Here is a 26,455-nt window from a genome sequence, read left to right as displayed (position 1 = left end):
TTTGGGACTGGGCCAAGCTGAAGCCAGAAGCCTGGAACTCCATCCAGATCTCCCACATGAGTGCAGGGATCCAAGTGTCTAAGCCAGCATCTGCTTCTTTCTCAGGCACATTAGCAGGAAATCGGATCGGAAATGGTGCTGCCTGTACTCAAACCGGTGCTGCCATTTGGGATGCCAGCATCACTGGTGTTGGGGTCTTAAGCCGGAGACTGGCCCCTGACCAGCAGGGGGCAGTACAAGCACTCCCCGACAAGGCGAACGAGAGAGGAACACGGGTGAGTTCTGTCGAAGCAGGGACTACTTTATTGAGGAAGTGTACAGGCTTATAAAGCCTACGAAAGACATGTGCAGTAGGAGAGCCAGTCAGCGAAAAGGTCATGCAGGCATGGGTGGACCACGCCTGGAACATGCAGGAGCATCTTAAACGAGGTATAGGGATCATGCACTGTCCACGAGTCCAGAACTAAATCGGACCTATCCCTGCAGGTGGTCCCATCTCACGTGGTTTAACTGCAGTGGCCCCAGACACGCCCCCCCCAAACATCTGCCAGGTGCCATGTTTTTAGGGACTATTTTAGGCGATGCCCAATAACTGGTGAAGGCTTAAGCTGCTGGCCACAACACTGACCCCAGCTATGATATTTCTACCCCTGCCATTTTATTTGCTCATTTGTCGAGTTCCCCACATTCTGTATCTGGCTGTATCCTGGTGCATCATTTAACATGTTCTTGGGTCCCCTATAATTCCATGTAGAAGTCGGATTAAATTCACAGTCAAGTTTTCCTTGGGAATATTCTGTGAGCAACCCTGCATACTTCCTCCTCCCTGGCATCAGACACCACTTGGTGCCTCACTGTTCTGCTCCACCGATGCTAAGCTGACATGCAGATCCAGGCAGTGTGGGTCTGTCTATTCCTCACAAAACTTGTGTGAGTTTCCTGTGGCTGCTGCGACAAATCCCTAACAATAGCCACTGATTCCCCAATCCCGCAGGAAGAGAGAGAGAGAGAGAGAGAGAGAGAGAGAGTGAGATCTCATCTGCTGGTTCACTTCCCAGATGCCCACAATACCCAGGGCTGGGCCAAGCCAAAGACAGGAGCCCAGAACTCCACCAGGTCACCCACATGGGTAGCAGGGACCCAAGTATTTCCATCATCACCTGCTGCCTCCAAGAATGCATTATCAAGATGCAGGGTAGGCCGGCGCCGCGGCTCAATAGGCTAATCCTCCGCCTAGCGGCGCCGGCACACCGGGTTCTAGTCCCGGTCGGGGCGCCGGATTCTGTCCCGGTTGCCCCTCTTCCAGGCCAGCCCTCTGCTGTGGCCAGGGAGTGCAGTGGAGGATGGCCCAGGTGCTTGGGCCCTGCACCCCATGGGAGACCAGGAAAAGCACCTGGCTCCTGGCTCCTGCCATCGGATCAGCGCGGTGCGCCGGCCGCAGCGCGCCGGCCGCGGCGGCCATTGGAGGGTGAACCAACGGCAAAGGAAGACCTTTCTCTCTGTCTCTCTCTCTCACTGTCCACTCTGCCTGTCAAAAAAAAAAAAAAAAAAAAAAGATGCAGGGTAGACGGGGCTCCTACCAGCACCCCCATATGAGATCTGAGCATCTCAAGTGGTGGTTTAACCTGCTGCACCACAATGCACACCCCACCCACGAGCTTTTAATCTAATGGGACTAATGATCACTGTCTGGATCTATTATTTCATTAAGAAGAAGAAAAAGGCAAAGATCTCCCATCCACTGGTTCACTCCCTGGATACCTGCTACTGAGCCAGGCTAAAGTCAGAACTCAATTCAGGTCTCCTAGGTACTTGGGCTCTCACCTGCTGCCTCAAAGAAGTCACAGGAAGTCAGAATCAGGAGCAGAACCAGGACTCGAACCATGGCGTTCCAATATGGGATGCAGGTGCTGCAGGCGACACCTTAACTTTTTAAAAAATTTTTTATTTATTTGAAAGACATAGTTTACAGAGAGAGAGAGAGAGAGAGAGAGAGAGAGAGAGAGATTCCATCTGCTGGTTCACTCCCAGATGGCCGCAATGGCTGGGGTAGGTCTGGACAAGGCCAAAATCAGGAGGCAGGAACTCCATACAGGTCTCCTATGTGGGCAGCAGGGGCTCAAGCACTTGGGCTTCCACTGCTTTCCCAGGTGCATTAACAGGGAGTTGGATCAGAAGTAGAGCAGCTGGGACTCGAACCAACTCTCATAAGGAATGCCTGAATTGTGGGCAGCAGCTTAATCTACTGTACCACAGTACCAGCCCTGTAGAGCTTTTTTCATCATGCGCTTTTTCATGAACTTTCTGAAGACGCTTGTACACCCACAGGTAGAAAATAGGCTCCAACATCCTTTGGCATCTCGCAGGGATGCTGAGGGAGGCTGGGTGGAGCACAGGCGGGTGTTACTATGCTTATCAACTTCAAACCAGCATCTGATGCACTCTCAATGTCCAAAGGTGACCAGCACGTTTGCTTTTTAGTATCCTGATGAACTATTTATTTATTTATGAGAGAGAGAGAGAGCGCTCCCACCCCCTGATTTACTTCTCAAACCCTTGCCACAGCTAAGGTTGAGCGATGCTGAAGCCGGGAGCTGGGAGCTGGGGAGCTCAGTGTGGGCCTTCCACACGTGTGGCTGGGGCCCAGCTCTTTGAACTATCAGCACTACTTCCCAGGGCGTGCATTAGCAGGAAGCTGGAATCAGGAGCAAAGCCGGACTTGAACACAGGCACTGTGATATGGGGTGTGGGTGTCCCAAGCCACGTCTCAGCCACTACACAAAAAGCTCACCTCTCACAGACTTTTTATATATTTGATATATCTCAGTGTCTTACTGTCACCGTTCTTTTTTTCTTTTTAAAAGCACATTTAGGGCCGGCGCCGTGGCTCAATAGGCTAATCCTCCACCTTGCGGCGCCGGCACACCGGGTTCTAGTCCCGGTTGGGGCGCCGGATTCTGTCCCGGTTGCCCCCTCTTCCAGGCCAGCTCTCTGCTATGGCCAGGGAGTGCAGTGGAGGATGGCCCAGGTGCTTGGGCCCTGTACCCCATGGGAGACCAGGAAAAGCACCTGGCTCCTGGCTCCTGCCATCAGATCAGCACGGTGCGCCAGCCACGGCGGCCATTGGAGGGTGAACCAACGGCAAAGGAAGACCTTTCTCTCTGTCTCTCTCTCTCACTGTCCACTCTGCCTGTCAAAAAAAAAAAAAAAAAAAAAGCACATTTAGGCCGGTGCCGTGGCTCACTAGGCTAATCCTCCGCCTTGCGGCGCTGGCACACCGGGTTCTAGTCCTGGTCAGGGCGCCGGATTCTGTCCCGGTTGCCCCTCTTCCAGGCCAGCTGTCTGCTGTGGCCCAGGAGTGCAGTGGAGGATGGTCCAAGTCCTTGGGCCCTGCACCTGCATGGGAGACCAGGAGAAATTTAAAAAAAAGCATATTTAAACATTTTGGTCCTTTATTTTTATTTATTTATTTATTTTTTTGACAGGCAGAGTAGACAGTGAGAGAGAGACAGAGTGAAAGGTCTTCCTTTTGCCGTTGGTTCACCCTCCAATGGCCGCCACAGCCAACTTGAGAAGACTCCCATGGCCAAAGACAAAATTATTTCAGCCTGAAATGAAGGTGGGGGCTGCACTATGGCACGTGGGTGAAGCTACCACTTGCAATGCCAGCATCTTGTATAGGCACCAATTTGAGTCCTGGCTGATGCTCTTGCTAACACACCTAGGAAAACAGCAAAAGATGGCCCAAGTGCTTGGGGCCCTGCCACCCATGAGGGAGACCTGGATGAAGCTCTTGGCTTTGGCCATAATGCTGTTGCACTATCTGGGGAATAAATCACCAGATGGGAGATCTCATGTCTCTCCCTCTATGTAACTCTGTCTTTTTTTTTTTTTTAAGATTTATTTATTTATTTATTTGAAAGGAAGAGTTACAGAGAGGCAGAGGCAGAGAGAGGGGAGAGGAGAGGAGAGGAGAGGAGAGGAGAGGAGAGGAGAGGAGAGGAGGGGAGGGGAGGGGAGGGGAGGGGAGGGGAGGGGAAGGGAGAGGAAGGGAGGAGAGGAGTCTTCCATCTGCTGGTTCACTCCCCAAATGACTTCAATGTCTGGAGCTGCGCTGATCCAAAGTCAGGAGCCAGGAGCTTCCTCCAGGTCTCCCACGCATGTGTAGGGGCCCAAGGTCTTGGGCCATCTCTGCAGCTTTTCTAGGTCATAGCAGAGAGCTGGATCAGAAGAGGAGCAGCCAGGACTCAAATTGGCACATGTATGGGATGCCAGCACTGCAGGTGGTGGCTTTACCAGCTATGCCACAGTGCCAGCCACATTTACGTGGTTCCAACATCAAAATGGCACAACAAAGTGTTCTTAGCGTTTAACAGGTGAAGAAACTGGAGCTGAGGAGGAGTAATACCTGAGTGGAGAGAGGCTGGGAGGGGGCAGCAGGGTTCCCTGGGGGACAGACCCAGAGCAGGTGCGAATGTGTTCAGGGTCAAGCCCTCCAGGTCCTCCAGCTGCTCAGCCTGCAACTGGCTGATAATCGCTGAACTCACGGCTTTGCAGTCCTCAAGGCCAGTGTCCGAGTGGCTCAGGGGGTGGCCGGCTCCTGGGGTGCAGCACAGGCTCTCACGATGCCGCTCAGCCACTTGGTCCCAGCGCGGCCTCCCTTATCCACCGCCATCCCCTCCTGCCCCTGCTGCCTGCAGCAGGAGCCCTCAGAGCTACACCCAGCCAGCTCTGGCCCCTCCCTCGCCTAGCCTGGGGTCCCGAGCTTCCTGGCCCCTTTCAGAAGCTATCAAAGCCCCCATTCTCTGCACACAGCTGTGCCAGCATTCACCCAACACCCCCCGCCCCAGTCAGCCCCACTCCCACATCCCCACGGTATAGGACCCAGGTGCCCGTTGATGTGCAGGGTCTCAGCTGCCTGGGCCCCCCACCCGCAAGCAAGCCGGGGAGACAGGGGCAGATGTTCCCGGGGCTGCAAGGACCAGCTGTGGAGGGGCAGCCGGCAAGCAGCCCAGGGCTAGCTCTGCAGACAGGGGGAGCTCCGGACGCAGGAACTTGGAGGGAGAGTCTGTTTGCTCCACTTGGGTCATGGCCTCAGCTTTGGCTTGGATGGGATGCTGGGGGGTGGAGGGGAGGCAGGAGCTGGATTGTTCTCATCCAGAGAGGTTGGAAAAGTCTCCAGGGCCTCGGAGGCTGGGAGGCAGCCAGCCGGGCTGCATGTGGGAGAGGGAGGAGAGCTACCCACGCTCGCCCTCCCTCCCTTTCACTCCACCTCCTCTCGCTCCCCTGGGAGAGACGCCTGGGGGACCCTGGCCTGGGAGAATGGAGACTCGCTCTCTGGTCAGGGTCCAGTTCCGTGCTGTGTGACCCAGGACAGTCGCTTTGCCTCTCTGGACCTCCATTTCCTCATCTAGAAACACACAAGTCTCCCGACACCTTCTCCTCCAGTGTCGGAGCCTTCAGGTCTACCTGAACCCAACTTTCAATCTCCCTGCTCCCCCGGGTCCTGCTGCCTTCAACCAGTCCCTGGAGACCCTTTGGTGAGGATGGGGCCAGACAGAGGGAGGTCTTGCCTCCTCTCAGAAAGCCAACAGCAAACGGCAGGGGGAGAGTCATGGCCATGGGTCTGGACACAAGGCTCTGTCATTGGAAAGAAAGCTCCGGATCAGTAACAGGCAGTTCAAAGCGCAGGTTTGGTTTTGGCATCCATTTTCCCAGCTGGGAACACGGGAAGAGTTCTGAGGAAGCCATAGGAAAGTCCGAGGAAGCCATGGGAAAGGACTCTGCTTCCAAACCACTCACGGGGGAGTGGTCCACTGACCTGCTGGCCAGATCCCGCACGGGGTTGGGGGTCCCTGTGCTCAAGCATGTGTGTGGCCCACAAAGGAAACGAACCCGACTTTGCTGAACCCAAGCCCTTCGCAGGGGCTGGGGACTGCCCAGCGTGGCAGCGCTCAGCCAGGCCCCTGCGCAGAAGGCAGGTCCAGAGACACACAGCCTGTTCTGAGGGCTGCCACTGCCGGTGGCAAAACAGGTGCCTGGCCCCAGCGCCTGTGCTCCAGAGTCCTCATTGTCACCGAAGCAGCTGCGTGTTCTCACGCCGGGTCTGGCCTCCCCCCAGGGGTCCGCCTGGTGGAACAGACTGTCTGGCACCAGCCCTTGTGCTGCTGGCCTTGGCCAAGGTTGGACACCCTCAGAGCGCTGCTGCGCGTGCCCATGCTTTGTGGCCACGAGGGTGAGAGGCGAGGAAGGTCACTCTCTCTGGCGTCTCTCTCACAGCCCGGCTTCTCCCACATGAGAACTGGGGTTCTAGCTGAGCCACCACTGGGATTGGATTTCAGCCGCTGGGGGTGCCTGGCTCAGCCTGGCTGGCCTCTGGTCCTGTGGTGCCCACATGGAGGCAAGTTCCACAGAGTCCTCGCAGGGGTAGGCTGGACGCGTGGGGGAGGGAGTTCCTTCCAGCTCCGACACGCAAAGTGGGAGGCTGCCCGGGCACTGCCCAACCTGTCCCCAAGGACCTTCTCAGAGCCTCTCTGTCCTGTAGAGGACTTGCGGCTGCATTCCTAGAGTCCGAAGCAGTGCCTGGCCCCTGTTGGCATTCGGCTCTTATCTGTCGGATGAAATGAGCGAGCTGCGGGCTCCTCCTCTCCCAGCACCTCGCTCTGTCCCTTGGTCTTGCATCCCTGCCCGGGGCATTTTTCTTGTTGAAGAACCTTACCAGGCGTCACCTCCAGGTCTTCCTGCCCTGTCCCTACAGGAGACGGACGGGCCTCTGGGGAGGAGGCGGAATCCTCCATCCAGATCCTCAAGGAGCTGGGGCGGGGCGGGTATGGTGAGCTCCACAAAGCCTTTTAAGACCATGCCCACAGCACCGGGGATGGAATCCAGGCAGTGGGGAGTGGGGAGCTGCAGCCTCCAGCACGGAGCATGGCAGAACCCCCGGGGAACAGTCTGCAGAGATGGCTGGGGGCCTGCCATGGGGCTGCGTTCCCATTGCAGGCACCCCTTTTGCCTTGGGGTATTTTGGGGGTGCTCCTGGAGTTTACGGGGATCAAGGCCTCCCACAAGCTGTCCTTGGTGCCAGCACTGTCGTCCAGCGATGAGAATTCAGGCAGCAGGCTGTCCTGCCCATAGTCCAGTCCCTGGGTGGGGGCGGGGAGGGGGTTGCCAGGAGTCCCAGGAGGGAGGAGGGAACTGAGCCTGGGAAAGCAGTGAAGCAGGGGCCTGGGAGCCCGAGGCGGGCGGCTATCATTGGTATTCTGGGCACCAAGGAGTCCCGGACACTGGGCAGAACCCAGGGCCCACCCCCTGGCGCCAGGCTGCACATTCAGCAGCCCCAGCCCTGGCCCTGTGGGCTCCCAGCAACGCCCGTGTTTTGCACATTGGTTGGCGTGACCAGCGATGTCCCTTCCCCGTGCCCCCTGCTCCCCCCAGGCCTGGCCACCTCTGGACTTGCTCTGCTTCAGCCGGGATCCTGCTGTCTAACCTCCACTCCTCCCGCTGCAAAGTCAGCTCCTCCTCTGTGCAGGGAGTGTGAGCGCCTCCGGAGACAAAACCCAATCAGAGCTCCCTCCAGGAAAGTGGCTACAGTCATCTGCACCTCATCCCTGCCTCCAAACAGGAGCTTCCCACTTTTATGGGGGAGGGGTGTGTCTCTTTCCAGGAGCCCTTGGTCCTCCTCCCTACAGTCCAAGTCTGAGTCCCTCCTCTTCCCCCTTTGACCAATGGGAAGTCCCTCCGGCTGTCTAACCTTCATCCCTCCAGCTGCAACATCACCCCGGAGCTCGGTGAGCTCTCCCTCCCCACCCCTTCTGCCCTCCCTCTCTCCTCCAGGTCCTCGGCTCCTCATCCCCGCAACGATGTCCTACTTCGCTCGTCCTTGCTCTCGCCGCTGCGGTCGGGAACCGACACAGAAAAGGCAGTGGGTCCCGTGACCGTCCCGAGACCCCCGCGTTCCCGGCCAGGGGGCGGGGGCGGCCCCAGGGAAAGGCGGGGCGGGGGCGGGGGTAAGAAAGGGGGTTTTGTGCTGCGCCCGGCGGGCCGGCGCCCTCTCCCGAGCATCCTGCGGGCCCTGCCTCTCCGCGCGTCCGCGCAGTCCCCGACGCAGTCTCCGCGGCAGCCGGAGATCCGAGCCGAGGACCCAGAGGCCCCTCCGGAGGAGGTGACAAACTTCGCAGTGCCGCCCCCGGCCCCGACTCTCGGTAGGTGAGTGTCACCGCGGCCCGGCCACCAGTCCTGGGAGGGAAGAGAGAGAAGGGAGCGCCGCCCCTCCTCCCCTGCCGCCCTCGACCGGACCCCGCAGCCCTCCGCTCCCAGGCACCCAGCTCCCCGACCCCTGACACCTTCGCGAGGTCCGCGGCCGGCAGCCCCGAGCGCCCCTGGCTCCTGCGAGCTCCGAGCTACACTCGCCAGCTGCGCCACGGGTACCCCCACTGCTGCTGGCCGATGCCATCAGCAACCCCGGGGCCAGTCGGCTACAGGGAACGCCCCCTCTGGGTCCTGCGTGCTCCCAGCCCCGCACTGCCGCCCCGGGGTTCCGACCTTGTCCTGGGCAGGGCTGTGGCCATCCGGGCCAACCCCCGACTCCATGCCCGCCTTGCGCGCCGCGGTGCGCCGCGGGAGGAGCGCTGGTGGCAGCCCTGTCGGGGGCATCCCCACAGTAGCCGGGTGCCCACTCTGGAGCTGGAATCCCAAGTTTGCCACTCACTTGCTGTGTGACCTTGGGTGAGTTAGCCGACCTCGCTGAACCTCGGCAAGGAGGCAGAAGCAGTATTTTTCTCACAGGGAAGGGTATCCTTGGCAAGCATCTAACAGGAGGCCTGGATCAGCTAGGTGATGGCTCACTGTTAGCTAAACGCAATACGGCTCCCGCTTTCCTTGCGGGCATGGCCAGGGGACTGGGGATTCCTCCTGTGGGGATTCCCACGTCCCTCCCTCCACCCCCTCAGAATAGCTCTGCCCACATGGTTCTTACAGACCCAGAGACCCGCGTCAGTTTCGGGGTATGGCTGTTGGCGGCGTTACCCTGATGGCACCACCCACAGCGTTACCCCTGCCTGTGTTAAGGCCAACTTGGCCGTTGCCAACCACGTCATGCACCTTCCAGATTTTATTCAGGGAGAATCTGCAGTGGCTCAGCTGGTGATGTAGCTAACACTGTTATTAGCTGTGTTCCAATAAATAGGACTTTTCGAAGAGGATTGCGGTGGCTCCCGCAGGCAGAAAGTCCTCGCTGATTTTGTGTGGATTGTGTGGCTCTTCACCCAGCTGCAGAGGGCAGAGCTGAGAGCGCGCCTCCTGCGCCTCCCCTGCTGACCCTGCCTGGTGCTGGCGCTCCGTTGCCATGGGAGGCCTTGGGCTGTCAGCTGGTGGGCACTCAGCGTGGAGATGGTGGGCGTGAGGAGTGTGTGCGCATGCGCACACGCAGCCTGGTCTTGGGTCTCCGGATTGGCTCTGCAGAGCCTGTGAGGCAGATGGGTGTCAGTGGTCAGAGGAGGAGACCACAACGCAGCAACAGGAAAGTTTCCTGAACAGCTTGAGAAACTCAAGACAGGGGCAGATGGCCAGAGGCCAGAGCAGGAAACAGAGCTGGGGCGAGAGAGAGGGATGGTTGTGGCGTCAGGGGACGGGAAGAGGGCTGTGGAGTCCTTGGTAGAAAAGGAGTTCCCGAGTCAGCTGTGGGGGAAGCGGAGGGGTGGGTGGAATGGTGAGGCCGAGGCCGGGACCCCCGGCCCCCAGGTCTGGAGCCTGGTGCAGGGAAGGGCCGAGCTCTGCGCGATGCAGCGAGTGGAGAGACAGTGCTCTGAGGACTGCATGGGAGTAGCCTTTGGCCTTTGTGGTCAGCGCCCCCCGTTCCTGAAGGTGGGGATGGGCTGCTCTGCTTGCCCCAGAGCAGTCGGGCTCTCCCTGCTCCCCCGCCCCTCGCTGCTCTCTCTCTCTCTCACACACACACACCATCAGAGCAGAGGTGAAGGCAGTGGTCTGCGGGTGGGCCCAGGCTGACTCCCACTATATGGGTTTCTGGGCCGCCTGTGAGAGCTGGGAGCCAGGTCTGTGAGCAGCTCCAGCGCCAGCCCAGAGAGAGGGGAGGGAGGGCGCCGGGAAGGGGCCTGGCACAGCTCACACGCCTGACAAACAACACCGACCCGACAGGCCCTCATGCCAGAGGGTCTCCACCCCAGGGCTCCCAGGCACTCCCACGGCCGAGCCTGGTCTCAGCACTCCTGGATCTGGCCCCATCAAGACCCTCCCCCCTCCCAAGGGTCAGTGGCTGGCTCCTGCCACTCCTCCCCACCTCGGATCCTGACGCCAAGGCTCAGTTTGGAAAACAGCAGTTTCAAGGGGAGGCTGGGCGGACCTGGGGCAGAGGGACGTCCCCGTCAGCTGGGGCTCAGGAAAGGGCGTGTGGAAGGTGCAGTCTGAGAGGGCAGAGGAGACAGGGTCTGAGCGAAGAGGCTTCCACGGAGGGAGCAGCCTGATCGCTAGTGATCTTGCCTGAGTCTAACCCTCATTTCTCCTCCTGCATCGCAGAAAAGCAGAGTTACAGAGAGGCAAAGACAGACAGAGAGAGGTCTTCCATTCTCTGGTTCACTCCCCAGATGGCCATGGTAGCCAGAGCTGGGCTGATCCAAAGCCAGGAGCCAGGAGCTTCCTCCGGGTCTCCCATGTGGGTGCAGGGGCCCAAGGACCTGGGCCATCTACTGCTTTCCCAGGGCATAGCAGAGAGCTGGATTGGAAGAGGAGCAGCCAGGACTCTAACCAGTGCCCATATGGGGTGCCAGCACTGCAGGCGGCGGCCTTACCTGCTACATCACAGCACCACCCACCTTCCCCCGCCTAGCCCCATTCTTTTCTAAGGCTAGCCCAACCCTAAGGATGCTGTTGAGCCCCAGTTCTGAGTGCACACTGGCCCGCTCCCTGGCTGGGCTTTGAAGGGGACCCAGGGCTGACCCTGTGGGCCCCAGTGTCCATTCCTCAATGTCACACCCACCCCACCCCTCCGCTGAGATCTTCGGAAGAGTCCTCTGGCCTCTAGAGCTGCTGATAGCTGGGCGTAAGGGGGAGTAGCCCTTCCTATTCGTTCTCACCCCCTTCGTCTCCCCTTCCTGCCCAAGGCTCTCACAAAAGGTAGGGTGGGGGAGAGAGAGAGGCTGGAAGGAGGCCAGACTGGCAGAGACAGGGGCTTTGTCCCAGCTGGTGTCCGAGCCAGGAGATCCGGTGGGAAAGCCCGTGCCAGGCAGAAAGGAAAGGCTGGGAGGGAGAAGGGAGGAGGCAGCCGAGGAAGGGAGCTGGAGGACGCTGGGGAGTAAAGAGAAGACTTTCCTTATACGTAATGATGGGAAGGAGGCGGCGGCTGGGCTTGGGAGAGGCTGGGCATTGCCTGACTTCAATCCAGGAGGCCCTCCTGGAGGAGGTCGGGTGGCTACTGTGCCCAGGGAAGGAGAGACAGCCAGGAGAGGTTGGAAGGGGTCACCGTGGGATAAGGAATCCTTCCCTCTCTAGTTCAAGGGAGAGGCCTGCTCGGGGAGAGACAGGTGAAATTGTAAATATAGTTGCAACCTCCATTCATGCTGTAAGCATTTATTGTGTTCCTACTATGTGCATTTGTAGTTTTTAAAGACTATCTACCTATCTGGCTATCTATCACCTATGCATCGCTCTCAAAGCACATAGTAATGATGCTCTTCTGATAAGAAAACAAAGGCCCAGCAAGGGGAGAGCCCTTGGCTCGGTCATACAGTGAGTTGACTAGGACCCAGATCTTGACTCTGAGGAGGGATCCCTTGGCAGGGAGACAGGAATCAGAAACAGAGAGCTAACAGTGAATGGGGGCAGTGGGCTTGTGGGGCCAGTTTGTGTATGGTGGGAAGCCAGGGGCGGTCCATCCTGCAGTCTAACCCCATCTTTCCTCCGCAAGTCCCTCCACTGGCCTGCGGCATGGCCCCACAGCTTCTGCCCCTGCTGGCGGCCCTGGCCCTGGCACAGGTCCCTGCAGCCTTAGCTGATGTCCTGGAAGGGGACAGCTCAGGTAAGCAACCCCAGTCAGGGCCGCTGTCTCTGGCTCCTGCATCTCCCCGGTGGTGGTGGTGGTGGGGCTCTTGCTCAGCCGGAACCAACTGCTTCCAGCCTCCGGGACCTGGCGGGGAGAGAATTAGGACTGTGGGGAAGGGCTCTGGCTGGACACTTGGAAATACAGGATGAGGTGTGGGCCCCTGGGAGGGTGGGAATATTGTGGGCGGGGCTAGGGAGGGGCGCAGGTGCAGGACTGCCGGTCCCTGGGGGGCAGGAGGAATGGCGCAGGGAGGCGGCAAGGAAGTAGAACGGGAGAAACCCTGATGGAGACTGGGAAAAGAACACATTAGGAAATGTTGAATCGGGGCTGGAGGCTCCAGGAGGTGAAGGTGGAGGAGGGTCTTCCGGGGAACCCTGGGCCGGGGGTGGGGGGAAACTGGAAGGCTCTGGAAGCACTGCAAGGATGCCGACCCAGGCCTGGGAGGCAGCATTAGGGGAGGTCGATGGCGAGGCTGGGGAATCCGGGAACCAGGCGGGGTGCGGGGAGGCTGCCTGGAGCCCGGCTCGGACTCCGAGGCCGCGCTGTGGGACCCGGCCCACCGCACAAAGTGCCAGCCGACCCTGCCCATCCACAGAGGACCGCGCCTTCCGCGTGCGCATCGCCGGCGCTGCGCCGCTGCAGGGCGTGCTGGGCGGCGCCCTCACCATCCCGTGCCACGTCCACTACCTGCGGCCGCCGAGCCGCCGCGCGGCGCTGGGCTCTCCGCGGGTCAAGTGGACCTTCCTGTCCGGGGGCCGGGAGGCCGAGGTGCTGGTGGCGCGGGGGCTCCGCGTCAAGGTGAGCGAGGCCTACCGGTTCCGCGTGGCGCTGCCCGCCTATCCCGCCTCGCTCACCGACGTCTCCCTGGCACTGAGCGAGCTGCGGCCCAACGACTCGGGCATCTACCGCTGCGAGGTCCAGCATGGCATCGATGATAGCAGTGATGCTGTGGAGGTCAAGGTCAAAGGTGAGAGGGCACAGAAGCAGAGAGGAAGGGGAGAACTCCACCGTCCGGGATGGGGGGGGGGGTGTGTGGTCAATGCACGTGGAAGGGGCCAGGTGGGCAAAGAGGGAGGAGACACAGATCTTGGTTCCTTTTTCTCCCTTCAGGTGGAGGAAATTCTACCCATAGTCTAACTTAAGTCCCACATGCTGTAGAACAAGCACAATTGGGAATTTACCCGTGTGTGTGTGTGTGTGTGACAAGGAGGGTGAGGGGAGGCCCAGGCTCAGGAGCCCTCTCTACCCCCTCAGGGGTCGTCTTTCTCTACCGAGAGGGCTCTGCCCGCTACGCTTTCTCCTTTGCTGTGGCGCAAGAGGCCTGTGCCCGCATCGGAGCCGCAATTGCAACCCCGGAGCAGCTGTATGCCGCCTACCTTGGGGGTTATGAGCAGTGTGATGCCGGCTGGCTGGCCGACCAGACCGTGAGGTGGGCTGGGGGCTGGGGCTGGGGCTGGGCTCGGGGGCTTGCAGTCAGCAGTCATGGGGCTGTGGCCCCCGGGTGGGGGGAGGGGCTGCCTGCTGCCTCAGCCTGGGCACGCAGGGCTCCTTGCTCTGCAGAAGGTGGCGAGGACTCTGCCCTAGGGGTGTGCGTCCCAGCAGAGCTGGGGGGTGGGGCAGCCGGTCTGGCCACTCTGGGCTCCACTGAGAGAGCAGTGGGATTTACTGCAGTCCACAAGGGACAGCTCTCCGGCGCCCGTCCTCTCTCCCCAGGTACCCCATCCAGACCCCACGGGAGGCCTGTTATGGAGACATGGATGGCTTCCCTGGGGTCCGGAACTACGGAGTGGTGGACCCGGATGACCTCTACGATGTCTACTGTTACGCTGAGGACCTAAATGGTGAGTGGGGCTGAGCAGTAACCAGGGAACCAGCCCCTTCTCTGTAGGTCCTCTAGGAGCCTCAGGTGGACTTTCTTGTCCCTCATGCGCTTAGGGGGCAGGCGGGGTGAAGAGACGATCGGTGCCCCTCCCTCCGGGCACTGTGTTGAGCCAGCCCATGCCCAAAGCCACCAGTGGGCGGCAGGTACCGAGCCAGGGTCCCACCCTCCGGACCTGCTCTGCACTAATGCCAGGCTCTGCAGAATGAGGCACTGGGCTCTGCTCCTCCATCCTAAGGTTCTATCTGGACTCGGATCCCACGATGTAGGGTATTTGACCCTTTGTCACAGACGAGAAGCTTGCCAGAGTCCCTGTTGGGGGCCCAGGGTGGAAGGGGCCACCAACTGCCTGATAACCCAGCCTCGTCTTCCCCACCCAGGAGAACTGTTCCTAGGTGCCCCTCCAGGCAAGCTGACGTGGGAGGAGGCACGGGAGTACTGCCGGGAGCGGGGTGCGGAGATTGCCACCACGGGCCAGCTCTACGCAGCCTGGGACGGTGGCCTGGACCGCTGCAGCCCAGGCTGGCTGGCCGACGGCAGCGTGCGCTACCCCATTGTCACACCCAGCCAGCGCTGTGGTGGGGGCCTGCCTGGTGTCAAGACTCTCTTCCTCTTCCCCAATCAGACCGGCTTCCCCAACAAGCACAGCCGCTTCAACGTCTACTGCTTCCGAGGTGAGCCCAGCTCCCTGCAGAGGCTGAAACCAGCCTCAGGCAGGCAGGCTGCACCCCGAAAGTCCTACCCCAGCTTGCACCGGTCCCTCTTGTACCACTTGCCTGCAGAAGTCTTGGGTGGTGCCCAGCTTGTTAAGATTCTGGGCATGGCCTAGCTTGGTCCCACTCAGTTGGGTGACCTCAAGGAGGGGTCATCTCTCTGTGTCTCCTTTCTTGCTTCCCCACCAGTTGTCCATGCCTTTCCCTCCCAATTGCAAAGCTGCCCCTCCATGATGGGCTGCCGAATACCTTCCTGTTTCCTGTCAGCCTATTGTCAGAGCAGAAATGGCCAAGACGTTCTGAGTCCAATGAATTATCTGCTTAAGTTCTTCCAGTTGACCAGATCCCCTCACAGGAGCCCTTGGAGGGTTTGCAGAACCTGTGGCTTAGAGAAGGTGTCAGACCTCTCACCACCACATACAGATGGATACACACAGTGCCCCCACTCCACCACACATACACACAAAGATCAGGACATCAAGGACAGTTGGGTATAGACACAGCTTCTGCCTGCATCGTCTAGTGGGAGCTGCAGGGGAAGTAGTGCCTGGAGCCCCAAAGGCATAGGCCCCAAGCTAAGGGTGGCTGACAGTTACAGAGGCATCACCATGGATTGTCTGGGTCCCTGTTCAGCACAAGGGTTGTGGGCAGAAAAGAGAGAAGCCATAGACTTTACTCTCGGGTAACCATGGCGCTCCCTGAAGAGGGAAGACATAGTTTCTGGCATGGGAGCCCCCAGTATGAGGGAAGAGGAGCAACCTCACTCCCAGGATGAGGAGAGACTGAGAGAGCAGCCGCCCGCACAGATCTATGGGCATCTTTGGCCTGAGAATTGAGGATGTGAAGTCCATAGGGACATAGGGGTCCATCTGGAAAGGGATAGCAACAACAGCTAACAACAACAATAACAGCTAAAGCTTCTACTCGTTGGTTATGATTATGTGCTGAGCCCCGTTCTGGGAAGCAGGAAGTGGATCAGGAGAAGGTAGGAGGAGGGGGGAGCATGGCTACAGTTGAGAGCAGATGGAGGCAGCAAGAGCACAGGTTTGCTTGCCTGGTGTGGAGCAAGGCTCACTGGAGCAGGAGAGGAGCGCGGGGACGCACTGTCCGGTCTTGCCTGGCTGAGCACACTCTGTCCTCAGGGTTTTTCCTAACCCACTTCCAGTGTTGCTTTGTTGGTTTTCTGTTCTTGGTTCCTTTTCCCAGAGTACATGATAATCCATTCCAAACCCCAGATTATTTAAAGGGAGCAGATTCCAGATGAGGTGGCCCCTTCCCTTGGCTCTTGTCCCAACACTAAGATCCTCAGGTGGTGACTGCTGGATGCTCTTCCTCACTCAACCCTTCCACAATCCTGTGGGGATGGAGCCTGTTCTCTTCCCTTTTGAGAATTGTGGGATTATTGGGATCCCTTGCACCTTGCCCCAAGTTCAAGGGTGCTGAGGCCCTTCCACCCCCCTGTTTGCCTCTGTCCCTTACTCCAGGGAACATCTCTCACTGGAGCCTTTCATGACTACTCTAAACTAGTACTCCCCATCATCCTGACTCTGCTTAATTGCTCTTTATATTGTAGCATTCCTTGTTTGTTTAGTGTCCATATCTAGAATATAAGCTCCCTCGAGAGCAGGAGCTTGATGCTTGTTCTACATTATGTCCTCAGTGTCTGAGAAAGCTTAGCCCCCTGACTAATGCTTGAGAAGTGAGTGACAGAGTTCCAAGGTGCTCCCTGGGCCCCCGTGAGTGCTCCACAGGGGATATGGGTGAGAACTGAAAGAATCCTATGGTCTTTGTCCATCTAACCCAGAGCCCTTGTGGGCAGGCCCTGGTCTGGGAGGGCAGAGCCACCTGTTCTGCTTCCCATCAACACTTTACTCCTACCACAGACTCTGTCCAGCCCTCTGCCGTCCCTGAGACCTCCAACCCAGCCTCCGATCTGGCCTCTGATGGACTGGAGGCCATTGTCACAGTGACAGAGACCCTGGAGGAACTGCAGCTGCCCCAGGAAGCTGTGGAGAGTGAGTCCCGTGGGGCCATCTACTCCATTCCCATCCTGGAGGATGGGGCAGGTGGAAGCTCGACTCCAGAAGACCCAGCAGAGGCCCCTAGGACCCTCCTAGGTAACTCAAATCCCTTGTGCTGGGAACGTCTCTGCCTGGGAGAAGTTGGGGGCAGAGGGGGCAAACCCAGGTTAATGCTGGTCCCATAGCTACCAAGATTCTTCCCTGTCCTTTATCAACAGCTATGTGGTGCAGGGCATAGCTCCTATCCCTTTCCAACTTTTGCCTTTCCAGTAAATTCCACACCCACCTCCCTGGGACTGGAGATGCTTGGACTAAGGAGCTGCCTCTGGGAAAGAGGGGCCTCCCTTCTTTGCCCCCTACCCGCCCCACCTTGCTTTTCCCTAACAGACTAGTGACTGGAGAAGGGGATGCGACAACCAAGCTTTCCCGGGCTCATGCCCGCTCATAGAGCCTTCTCAAGTGTTGCCTCAACAATGCAGTTCAAATTGAAGTTCTTCCAGTGTGGAACAAAGATCATCTCTTCCCTCTCCCCCTCTACCTCCCCGCTCCAGTGCCCCCTTGCTCCCCTTCCCCGTCCCTCCTCCCAACCTCTGCTGGGTGCTGTCCCTGGTGCTGAACTTTCTGTGTTTTACCCAGAATTCGAAACCCAATCCATTGTAACACCTGAGGAGTCCTCAGAGGAAGAGGACAAGGCATGGGAGAAAGAAGAGAAATACAAGGCTGAAAAAGAGGAGGAGGAGGAAGAAAAGGAGGAGGAGGTGGTGGAGGATGAGGACCTGTGGGCATGGCCCAGCGAGCTTAGTGGTCCGGGTCCTGAGGCTACTCTCCCCACTGAGCCAGTCTTGGAGGAGTCGCCCTCCCAGGAAACCCTGCCAGCAAGAACAACCCTGCAGCCTGGTGCATCATCTCTTCCTGATGGAGAATTGGAAGCTCCCAGGCCTCCAAGGGTCCGTGGACCACCTCCGGAGACTCTGCCCACTGCTAGGGAGGGGAAACTGGCATCCCCGCCCCCTTCCACTCCTCTTGGGGCAAGAGAAGTTGGGGAGGAAACTGGGGGTCCTGAGCTATCTGGGGTCTCTCGAGGAGAGAGTGAAGAGACAGGGAGCTCCGAGGATGCCCCTTCCTTGCTTCCAGCCACAAGGGCCCCTGAGGGTACCAGGGAGCTGGAGGTTCCCTCTGAAGAGAATTCTGGAAGAACTGACCCAGCAGGGACCTCAGTGCAGGCCCAGCCAGTGCTGCCCACTGACAGCGCCAGCCGAGGTGGAGTGGCCGTGGCCCCCTCTTCAGGTAACTCTGCCCAAGGCTCAACCTCCCTCTTTATCCTCTTTTTATTCCTCCCACTGTGGCTCTGGGTCCCCTGACCTGTGGTCCTTTAGGCCCCATCTCCCTGGACTTGCCTGTCCTTCACCTTCATTCTCATGCCCCCTCCACCTGTGACCTCCATCCTGGCACTCTGCTCACCCTGTGACCCCAGCCCCACCACTCACCGCCTGTGCCCCTTTCCTGCCCTCAGGCCCTCTGCCTGTGGCTCACATCTCACCCACCCCACGGAGCAGCCTAGGCCTCTTCAGGGCGCACCTGTCGCCTCTGCAGTCTTCAAGGCGAGGCCCATCTTCCACTGCTCCCTTCCCCGTCCTATGTGCCATCTCCTGCAGCCACTCCCCACTGGTCTCAGGGAAAGCCTGGGAGTCCACCCCCGCTCCTCCACCTCTGGGGTCCAAGAGACCTTGTACCCCACAGAGCCTTAAGAGACTACTTCTGTGAAGTATTTTTGACTGTTTCATGGAAAACAAGCCTTGGAAATAAACCTCTATTAAACCGCTTTGTAACCAAACGCTGGCACCCTCTGTCGCCCTCTCCAGCTGTCTGCCTTTCTCCTGCCACTGATCCGTGCCCTGGTGACTCCTTGGTGCTTCTCTTTGACTCCTTGTCTCTCCTTCTCGCCTGTGTCTCTGCCTCCCTGTGTCTCTTGGCCTTTCTTCTTTTCTGTCTTCAGTCTGCGCCCTCTCCTGTGCTCGCGGTCTAACAGTCCCTTGCTGTTCCCTCCTCCTCCCCCTCTCAGGCCAGGTGACAGCGTCCCTCCTGACTGATGAGACCCCACATCTGACTGCATGCATTACCCCAGGGAAGCCAGGGTCTGCCAGTCTGCAGGGGTGCTGGGAATTGTAGTCCCCCACCCCTGACCGGGACAAACCCACACATTTATATTCATTTCTGAGCCATCTGGGTGGCTCATAGAGCAGTACCTAAAAGTACCCCCGCATAGGACTAGTTCCCTGGCACCCAGGGGCCCTAACCACTCACCCACCCACCTACCTCAGCAGGGGACGATATTTAACTCACCTCCACTAACCCTTTTGCACTCATGACAACTCCTTATCCCCGGGAGGAATGGTTCCCTGCACCCCAAACCCAAAGGATTGCAAAGACCCTGAGTCTGGAGAAGATACAAGTCAGGGTGATGGATGCAAGTGTAGAGGGAGGGAGGATGGGGAGTTAGGGTCTGGGGTCTTCTGAGGGGAGCCCTACCTATTCCTGGAAGGTTAAGCTTCACCATGGAGACCTCTGGCGAAAGCTGGATTCCTCCCAGGCCCCAGCGCCACCCTCTCCTAGATGGCCTAGTGCAGGTTAGGGGCCTGTGCATCACACTCAGGCTCACCCATTTCAGGGCTGAAGCTCAGCGCTGTGTGGGGTGAGGAGGGCAGTAGGGGAGAGGAGATCCACTGGAGGTGTCGCAGTGTCTTAGCCACCCTCCTGCAGGGTGAGCGAGAGGTCCCTGGCCTGCTGCTTCCACAGAGGGAAAACAAGGTTTCTGGTTGTGCAGAACCGACAGGAGGAGGGAGGGAGGCAAGAAAGTGGTGAGAAGAGGTCCTGCACCCTGCTCTGCCTACCCTGGGTTCAGACTCTGCCAGCCCCCAGCCACGCGGAGGGACAAGTGGCCTGGGTAGGACCAAGGGCTGAGTTTGACGGTTGGACAGGAAGGAGCAGACAGGACAACGGGCAGGGCAGGGCAGGACAGTTTGAGGAATGGGAGGGCGGTCAGGTCTGTCACCTTCTGTTGGGCCTGGCACTTAATAGGTTAAATAAATCACCCTCCCCCTCTGGGGGGAGGGGCGTTAGAGGTTGGGGGGCAGCCCTACCAGCTGGGAAGAAACCATTGGCAGGGGAGATGGCAGGGACAGTGGGACTGGAAAAGCTGATTCATCTACCCAAACCATCTAGGTCATTCCAGCACAATTCCTTGAATCAAGTCCAGCGTCCCCTCCCCCAGCCCTGCACTGATCCCGGCCAGGCCAGCGTGGAGCACTGTGGGCCTTGGCCCTGGCTGCTGGGGGTGGATGGTGAGCTCTGGGGGGTCCTGACCTGAGCGACGTTCTGTGGCGCCATCTTCCCCTGAGCCTGGTGGACCAGAAAGGAGTGGAAACTGACAGCTCCTCCCACACGCAGGCGTGGCCTAAGGGCCACCTCCTCCCACCTCAGGATCCAGAGAAAGGTGGATGGCCTAGCCAGCTGGAACTGGACCCAGACAACAGATTGCAGGCCCTCAGGGTAGTCTAAGAGGACTGCCTGGAGGAGAGGGAGGCTGAGGATGAGCTGCATGTGGCTGGGGAAGGCCTGGGTCGGGGTGGGGGGGCGGGGAGCAGAGCCCGGTAGTGGGGAAGAGTCTGAGTTTAGTAAGGGGATGCAGAGGGGCTGGGTGCTGCTAAGAGGAAGCTGAGGGGTGGGGCCAGCCAGCCAGCACCTCGGGACAGCTGACCCTGCTGCAGCTTCCTCCCTGGGCTGGGGGGAACCGGACAGGCACTGGATGAGCACGGTGGGCTCCCTAGCAACAGCCGCATCTGGCTGCCCCGGCCCAGGGGACAGCTGCAGGCAGGCTTGCCCTCACCTGGACCACACGGCTGATCAGCTCCCAGGAGCAGTGAGGGGGGCCAGAGACCCCTGCTGCTCGGGGTGGTGCTGTCCCCTCCTCCAGGTCCACCCCGCTGTTCCCCAGAGCTGTGCTGGTGTCTGTCACAAGACAAGGGCTGTGAAAGGAAACTTGGCCTGGGAGCCAGGGACGGGTGGGGGCGGGGTGGGGCACCGCTCAGTGTCACCCAGGAGAGGGAGGAGCCAGCTAAGAGTCCTGAGCAGCCCAGGATCTTTCCCAGGGGCCTCCCTGGCCATCTTCCCCAGCCCCTTGTTGCACAGTGGCCTTCACAGAGCTGAGCCAATACTGAAGGCAGGGTTCACAGAGCAACGCAGACCTCAGGGCTAGGCTGTGACCAGAGGCAGGCTCTGCAGAGACCCTTCTGAGAGCCATGATGGCTTCCGTGCAGGGAGGTCAGGGCTGGGGATGCACACTGCCCTGCTGCCCCCACCTCACTTCTTCCCTCCCCCAGGTGACTGTGTCCCCAGCCCCTGCCACAATGGTGGGACATGCTTGGAGGAGGAGGAGGGGGCCCGCTGCCTGTGTTTGCCTGGCTATGGGGGGGACCTGTGCGATGTTGGTGAGTGTGCTGGGGGGAGGGGTCTGAGGCCTAGGCTCCTCCTCCACGTGTCAGTTCTGGAAGGGGAGGGAGGACTCCGGTTGGGGGGTGGGGGGCCCTGTTGTTAGGGAATCGCTGTTCCAGGCCATTCTGTTCTTTCCCTGAGTTCTTCCCTCGACTTCCTCTCGTTAAGCGCCGCGGAAATGCTGTGAGGGGGCCGGGTGAGACGGGAGCTGAGCGCGCTCCGGGCCTGGGTGGGCGGCCGGCACGTGCCAGGGAGGACAGAAGGGCGTCCTTTAGGGTAGAGGAGCCTAGGGACCAGAAAGGAACTCCAGCCCTCATCCAGGTCCCAAGGGCTCTGAGACGGCACCAAGCCCCTCCCCTCGGGCCCCTCCAGGGGTCCGCAGGCTGCTCGGCTCCGCCCTCCTGCTCCGGAGCCCCGCCCCTCCCGGTCTGCGGCCGTGCGAGGAATGCAGTCCCTCCCGGGAGACCTGGCCCCTGCGGGTTCCCGGGTCCTCTGGCCTGAGGTGCCCGCCCTTCTGTGCCCCAGGCCTCCGCTTCTGCAGCCCGGGCTGGGATGCCTTCCAGGGCGCCTGCTACAAGCACTTTTCCACGCGGCGGAGCTGGGAGGAGGCGGAGACCCAGTGCCGGCTGCAAGGCGCGCACCTGACCAGCATCAGCACCCCCGAGGAGCAGGACTTCGTCAACAGTGGGCTGGGGGACGCGTCATCCGCCCTCTCACGCGCTCCATAACTAACGCATTAACTCCCTCAACCGTGCATTCATTCATTCACGCTCTTTTGACTTGGCTTCTGCATCCGTTCCTTCGCATTGTCGTTCTCTTCCCTCGCTTCCCACGCGACACCTGGGGTTCCCGGCAGGAACGCACACCTGCGCCAGCCGGGCCGCCTCCCGCTGCTCCCAACCTCCCTGCCCCCCCCCCCCATTTGCCTGTCCCAGTTCGGACCTTCTTGCAAGGTTTTACTTTTTCCAGTTTTTCTTTTTTCTTGCCTGGGCAGGGGTGGTGGTGGCCGGTTTCCGTCTCCGCCACCCCCACGCCCCGGCCTCCCTCCGGCCCGCGTGCAAAGTCTGGGGAGAGGGGGGAGCCATCAGGGCGGCGCGCCAGTGGGAGCTGGGCGAGGGCTTCCCGGAGCGCCGGCGACAGGGAACGGCCGCCACCTGCCGGCAGCGGAGCTCACTGCACGCCGCCCTCTCCCCGCGGTCCTCAGATCAATACCGGGAGTATCAGTGGATCGGGCTCAACGACAGGACCATCGAAGGCGACTTCCTGTGGTCGGACGGCGTCCCCCTGGTGAGCAGCTCCCGCCGGCCCTTGCGCTGACGCCTTCTGGTCCGCTTCCTCGAAGCACTGCTGCCCTCCACAGCGAAGACCCCAGACTCCCTCCCTTTCCCCCTCTCCCAGAAGTCCCCAGTCCCCAGACCCTCAGCCTTCTTTCTCCCGGGGGCTCTCCCACGCCACGCCCTGCCCTCCCCAAGTGCCCTGAACTCCACCCACGCAGAGTTCCTCACCCCCCTCCCCTCGCTGCCCATCCCCAGCTTTATGAGAACTGGAACCCTGGGCAGCCCGACAGCTACTTCCTGTCTGGAGAGAACTGCGTGGTCATGGTGTGGCACGATCAGGGACAGTGGAGCGACGTGCCTTGCAACTACCACCTGCCCTACACCTGCAGGATGGGGCTGGGTGAGGGCAGAGGGTGTGACGTCACCCAGAAGGTGTGCCGGCCGTGGGGGGGGGGGGGCTCCCTGACTCTGCTGTCCCCTTGCAGCTCCTCCTCTATGCTGTGATTCTGGGAACCTCCTCCCCCTGCAGAGCCAGGCTCCCACTTGGTTCCTAAGTGTGTGCCTCCCGCAGTGTCCTGTGGACCCCCACCGGAGCTGCCCCTGGCTCAAGTGTTTGGCCGCCCACGGCTGCGCTATGAGGTGGACACAGTGCTTCGCTACCGGTGCCGAGAGGGGCTGGCCCAGCGCAACCTGCCTCTGATCCGCTGCCAGGAGGACGGTCGCTGGGAGCCCCCCCAGATCTCCTGTGTGCCCCGCAGACCTGTGAGTGGGGGTAGGGGGCCCCAGCTCTGCCTGTCACTGGCTGTGTGACCTGGGGGTCCTACTGCCCTTGGCAATGGGACAGAGAGAAGGGGGTGGGCTGGGGTCTCCTTCGGTGCTGTGGGGTCTCCTTCGGTGCTGATGTCTGAGATCACATGGTCCTGCTCTAGGCTTTTTTTTTTTAAGATTTATTTTATTTATTTGAAAGACAGAATTACAGAGAGGGAGAGCCAGAGAGAGAGAGAGAGAGATCTTCCATTCTGTTGGTTCACTCTGCAACAGCCAGAGCTGAGCGGATCTGAAGACAGGAGCTTCTTCTGGGTCTCCCACACAGGTGCAGGGGCCCAAGGACTTGGGTCATCTTCCACTGCTTTCCCAGGCCACAGCAGAGAGCTGGATAGGAAGTGGAGCAGCCAGGACTCGAACTGGCGCCCCTATGGGATGCCGGTGCTGCAGGTGCTTTAACCCGCTGTGCCATAGCGCCAGCCCCTGCTCTAGGCTCCTGAGCCAGAGCAAGTGTTCTCATGAGGTCAGGGGTCAGGGGAAGGGACAGCAGAGGCTGGGCTCTGAGGAGAGAAGGGGAGCCTGGGGCGGAAGGTGAGTGTCTGTGTCTTCCCCAGGCCCGAGCTCTGCACCCACTGAAGGCCCCAGAAGCACAGCAAAGGAGGCTGCTGGGACGCTGGGAGGCGCTGTTGGCCTCTCCTCCCAGTCCCCCTCCAGGTCCCTAGGGGGCCGGGGTTCTCACCCCAGTCGGACCTCACACCCTGGGGTCTTCCCATCACGGGAAGTTACGGCATGAGAGGGGTGGAGCTACAACCCGGGGGGTGGTGCCTGCAAGGGGCTCCTGGGACATACCTGGGAGGCTCCAGCATAGCACAGGCTCTCTCTCTCCACCCCATAACCCGGGCATCAGGGTTTCCCCTCAGGGCAGTGGAGAAAGTCCCCAAGTGCCTCAGCTGCCCTCTCCCTGCCAGCCACGCAGTCCCTCCGTTCCTCTAGGGGGCACTGTCTCCCTCATCCTTGAGTTGCTAAGAGAATGGACGGGTCAGCAGGGTGGGAGCGCCAGTAAACCAGCAGGAAATAAAGCTGCATTTGAGCCTCAACAGCTTTGATGCTTCTGTGTGCCTGTGTGAGAGGGAGAGGTTGAGCAGGGCCTCGCAGCGTAAGACAGAGCGTCTGCGCTTGTTCGCTGCTGAAGGTCAAAGACGCTCTCAAGGTGTTGATGGATGGAACAGTGCCTGGCCCAGAATGGCTGCCAAGGGAGTCCTCAGGGGTTGGGGCACAGCAGAAGCGGCGTGGCATCAGGATGCTCGGCAAGGCAAGACGAGGAGTGCCCAGCGTGCCCAAAGTCAAGCAGTCCCAGGCGACCTCAGTCTGGGGAGAGAAGCCAAGGTCCCGGAGAAGAACGCAGGCGGAGCTTCAGAGAGGGGTTCTCCCAGGGAGTGTGAGAGAGGAGAAGGGAAGACCCTGCCGCTGGCCCTGCAGGTCTAGGGTTAGACTGCAGGGGAGGCAGAGATGCAGGAGATAGGGAAGGAGGCAAGGGCGAAGGGGGGGCATCCGGCTGAGCTGGGCCTCTGGGAACTGACTCGGGGGCCTTTCAGGTTGTAGCCAGAAGAGGGCGCTGAGAGTGCCGTGTGCGCCTGTGTGAGTGAAGTCAGCGCGAGGAGTGGCAGGAGCCCCAGGACACCACCAGGGGGCGCCGCGGTCTTTTCTTTCTGAGGAGCATGGGGTGGGGTCGGAGGGAGGTGACTGGAGGGGGGAGGGGTAGACTTCCGGTCAGGCTGAGCTGGCCCTGCGGGCAGTGAGTCAGCGGAGGTTGACATGGTGAGGTCATTTTGAGAAATGGCGAGAGAATGACCGAATGTGAGTGTGTGTGTGTGTGTGTGTGTGTGTGTAAGTAGCAAGCTTTTCTCTGGCCCTCATCACAGTGCACAGTGCCTTAGGGAAAGTGTGTATGGGGATGTGGTTCTAGCTTTTAAGATTTATTTATCTGAAAGGCAACAGAGAGGGAGAGACACACAAAGAGAGGTCCTCCCTCTGCTGGTTCACTCCCCCAAATGGCTGCGAGGGCTGGGGCTGGGCCAGACCGAAGCCAGGAGCCAGGAGCTTCATCCTGGTATCCGACGTGGGTGGCAGAGGCCCAAGCGCTTGGGCCATCTTCTGCTGCCTTCCCAGGTGCACCAGCAGAGAGCTGGATCAGAAGTGCAGCAGCCAGGACTCCAGCCAGAGGACCTGCGGCGGATACGTCCCAGGCAGCTTACCCTGCTGGGCTGACTCCTCGCCCTAGCCACCGCAGTCACACGCGTGAGCACACTCCTGCCTGTGCCCACTCAGCTATACCCAATTCACCCTCATGGTGAAAAAAATTCTTAGTCCTTTTTTTGGAAAGTTGGTGAAACTAAGGGTCAGGGAGACAGATCTGAGGAGCCAAGTGGCTGAGAGAGATATAGAAAGACCCAGAGAGAGAGAGCGAGAGAGGCAAGACACAAGACAGACAGAGGCAGGTTCCAGACAGGTGCACATTGCGGTGGGGGGGGGGGGGCTGTGCTGGGGCTCTCGCAGGCTGTCCCTGCCTTCCCCACCCTGTATCTAAACCTGGCACCAGCTGGTCTGAGATGCCAGCGCTGAGCCCCTAGACTCACATTCCTTCCTCACCTCGGTCCTCCCCACACACAACCCAGCCCGGCATGGCTGGGGTGGGCGTGGAGGGGGGCGGCTGTTTCTGAAAGCACTACAGGGAAGAGCATGATTCTGGGGCCAGAGTGGGTACCTGGCCCCCATCCTGCAGTACTATGTGGAGGCTCACTCCACGCATTTTAAAGGATACCAGGGCATTTGGCTGGAATGTGAGTGGAGTGAGGTGCGCCTTAAAGGGCGGGGCCTGGAGGAGGCTGTGTCTGGCTCGGGCCTTGGAGCAGTGCCCCCTCCCAGAGCGTGGGGGGTGGGGTGGGCAGACCTCACGCGAGCTCCCGCTGCCATGAGCTGGAAGGGACTGTGCGTTCTCCGCTGCAGCTCTGCGCTTGCTCGCTCTGTCCTCCACGGACGGGACGCAGGGGGGCCACGGCCTCTGCTCTGTGTATGGGGAGGCCTCCAGCGGGAGAGAGGGCTGCAACCAGAATCCTTCCTCCCCTCCTCCCCTCCCCACACCTGCTGGGCTGCTGGGGTGGAAACGGAAGCCTGCTCCTGGCTTTGTTGAGCTTCCTGGGGAAGGGGGAGCTGGTCCAGGGATGACTCAGCAGCACCCTGCACAGAACCCAAGCCGT

The 26,455-nt window shown here is 59.9% G+C and overlaps 1 protein-coding gene and 1 long non-coding RNA gene across 3 annotated transcripts; one reads left to right on the top strand and one right to left on the bottom strand.

Moving 5' to 3' along the window:
* Window positions 1-8,181: 8,181 nt before the first annotated feature.
* Window positions 8,182-24,295, top strand: BCAN (brevican). Of its 2 annotated transcripts, XM_089299795.1 has the most exons (14): window positions 8,182-8,205; window positions 11,918-12,028; window positions 12,648-13,019; window positions 13,307-13,481; window positions 13,766-13,893; window positions 14,312-14,605; window positions 16,528-16,761; window positions 17,302-17,952; window positions 21,045-21,152; window positions 21,682-21,840; window positions 22,361-22,443; window positions 22,689-22,833; window positions 23,005-23,195; window positions 23,813-24,295. In XM_089299795.1, exons 2-14 carry the CDS (start codon window positions 11,938-11,940, stop codon window positions 23,918-23,920), a joined length of 2,739 nt encoding a protein of 912 aa, XP_089155921.1. In that variant the 5' UTR covers window positions 8,182-8,205; window positions 11,918-11,937; the 3' UTR covers window positions 23,921-24,295. The 2 variants fall into 2 exon arrangements, with proteins under 2 accessions (XP_089155921.1, XP_089155922.1); XM_089299796.1 differs by lacking the exons at window positions 21,045-21,152; window positions 21,682-21,840; window positions 22,361-22,443; ... (1 more) ...; window positions 23,005-23,195; window positions 23,813-24,295 and adding an exon at window positions 18,179-18,519.
* LOC138850529 (uncharacterized) lies at window positions 11,565-12,998 on the bottom strand. The gene is made up of 2 exons (XR_011390360.2): window positions 12,740-12,998; window positions 11,565-12,136 (listed from the first exon to the last, which is right to left on the bottom strand). It is a non-coding gene; the product is annotated as an uncharacterized LOC138850529 (long non-coding RNA).
* Window positions 24,296-26,455: the final 2,160 nt, after the last annotated feature.

Source organism: Oryctolagus cuniculus, chromosome 7 (assembly GCF_051225735.1).
Source record: "Oryctolagus cuniculus isolate XC-2025 breed Fujian yellow rabbit chromosome 7, ASM5122573v1, whole genome shotgun sequence".
NCBI lineage: Eukaryota > Metazoa > Chordata > Mammalia > Lagomorpha > Leporidae > Oryctolagus > Oryctolagus cuniculus.
This window is presented reverse-complemented; position numbering and strand designations above follow the sequence as displayed.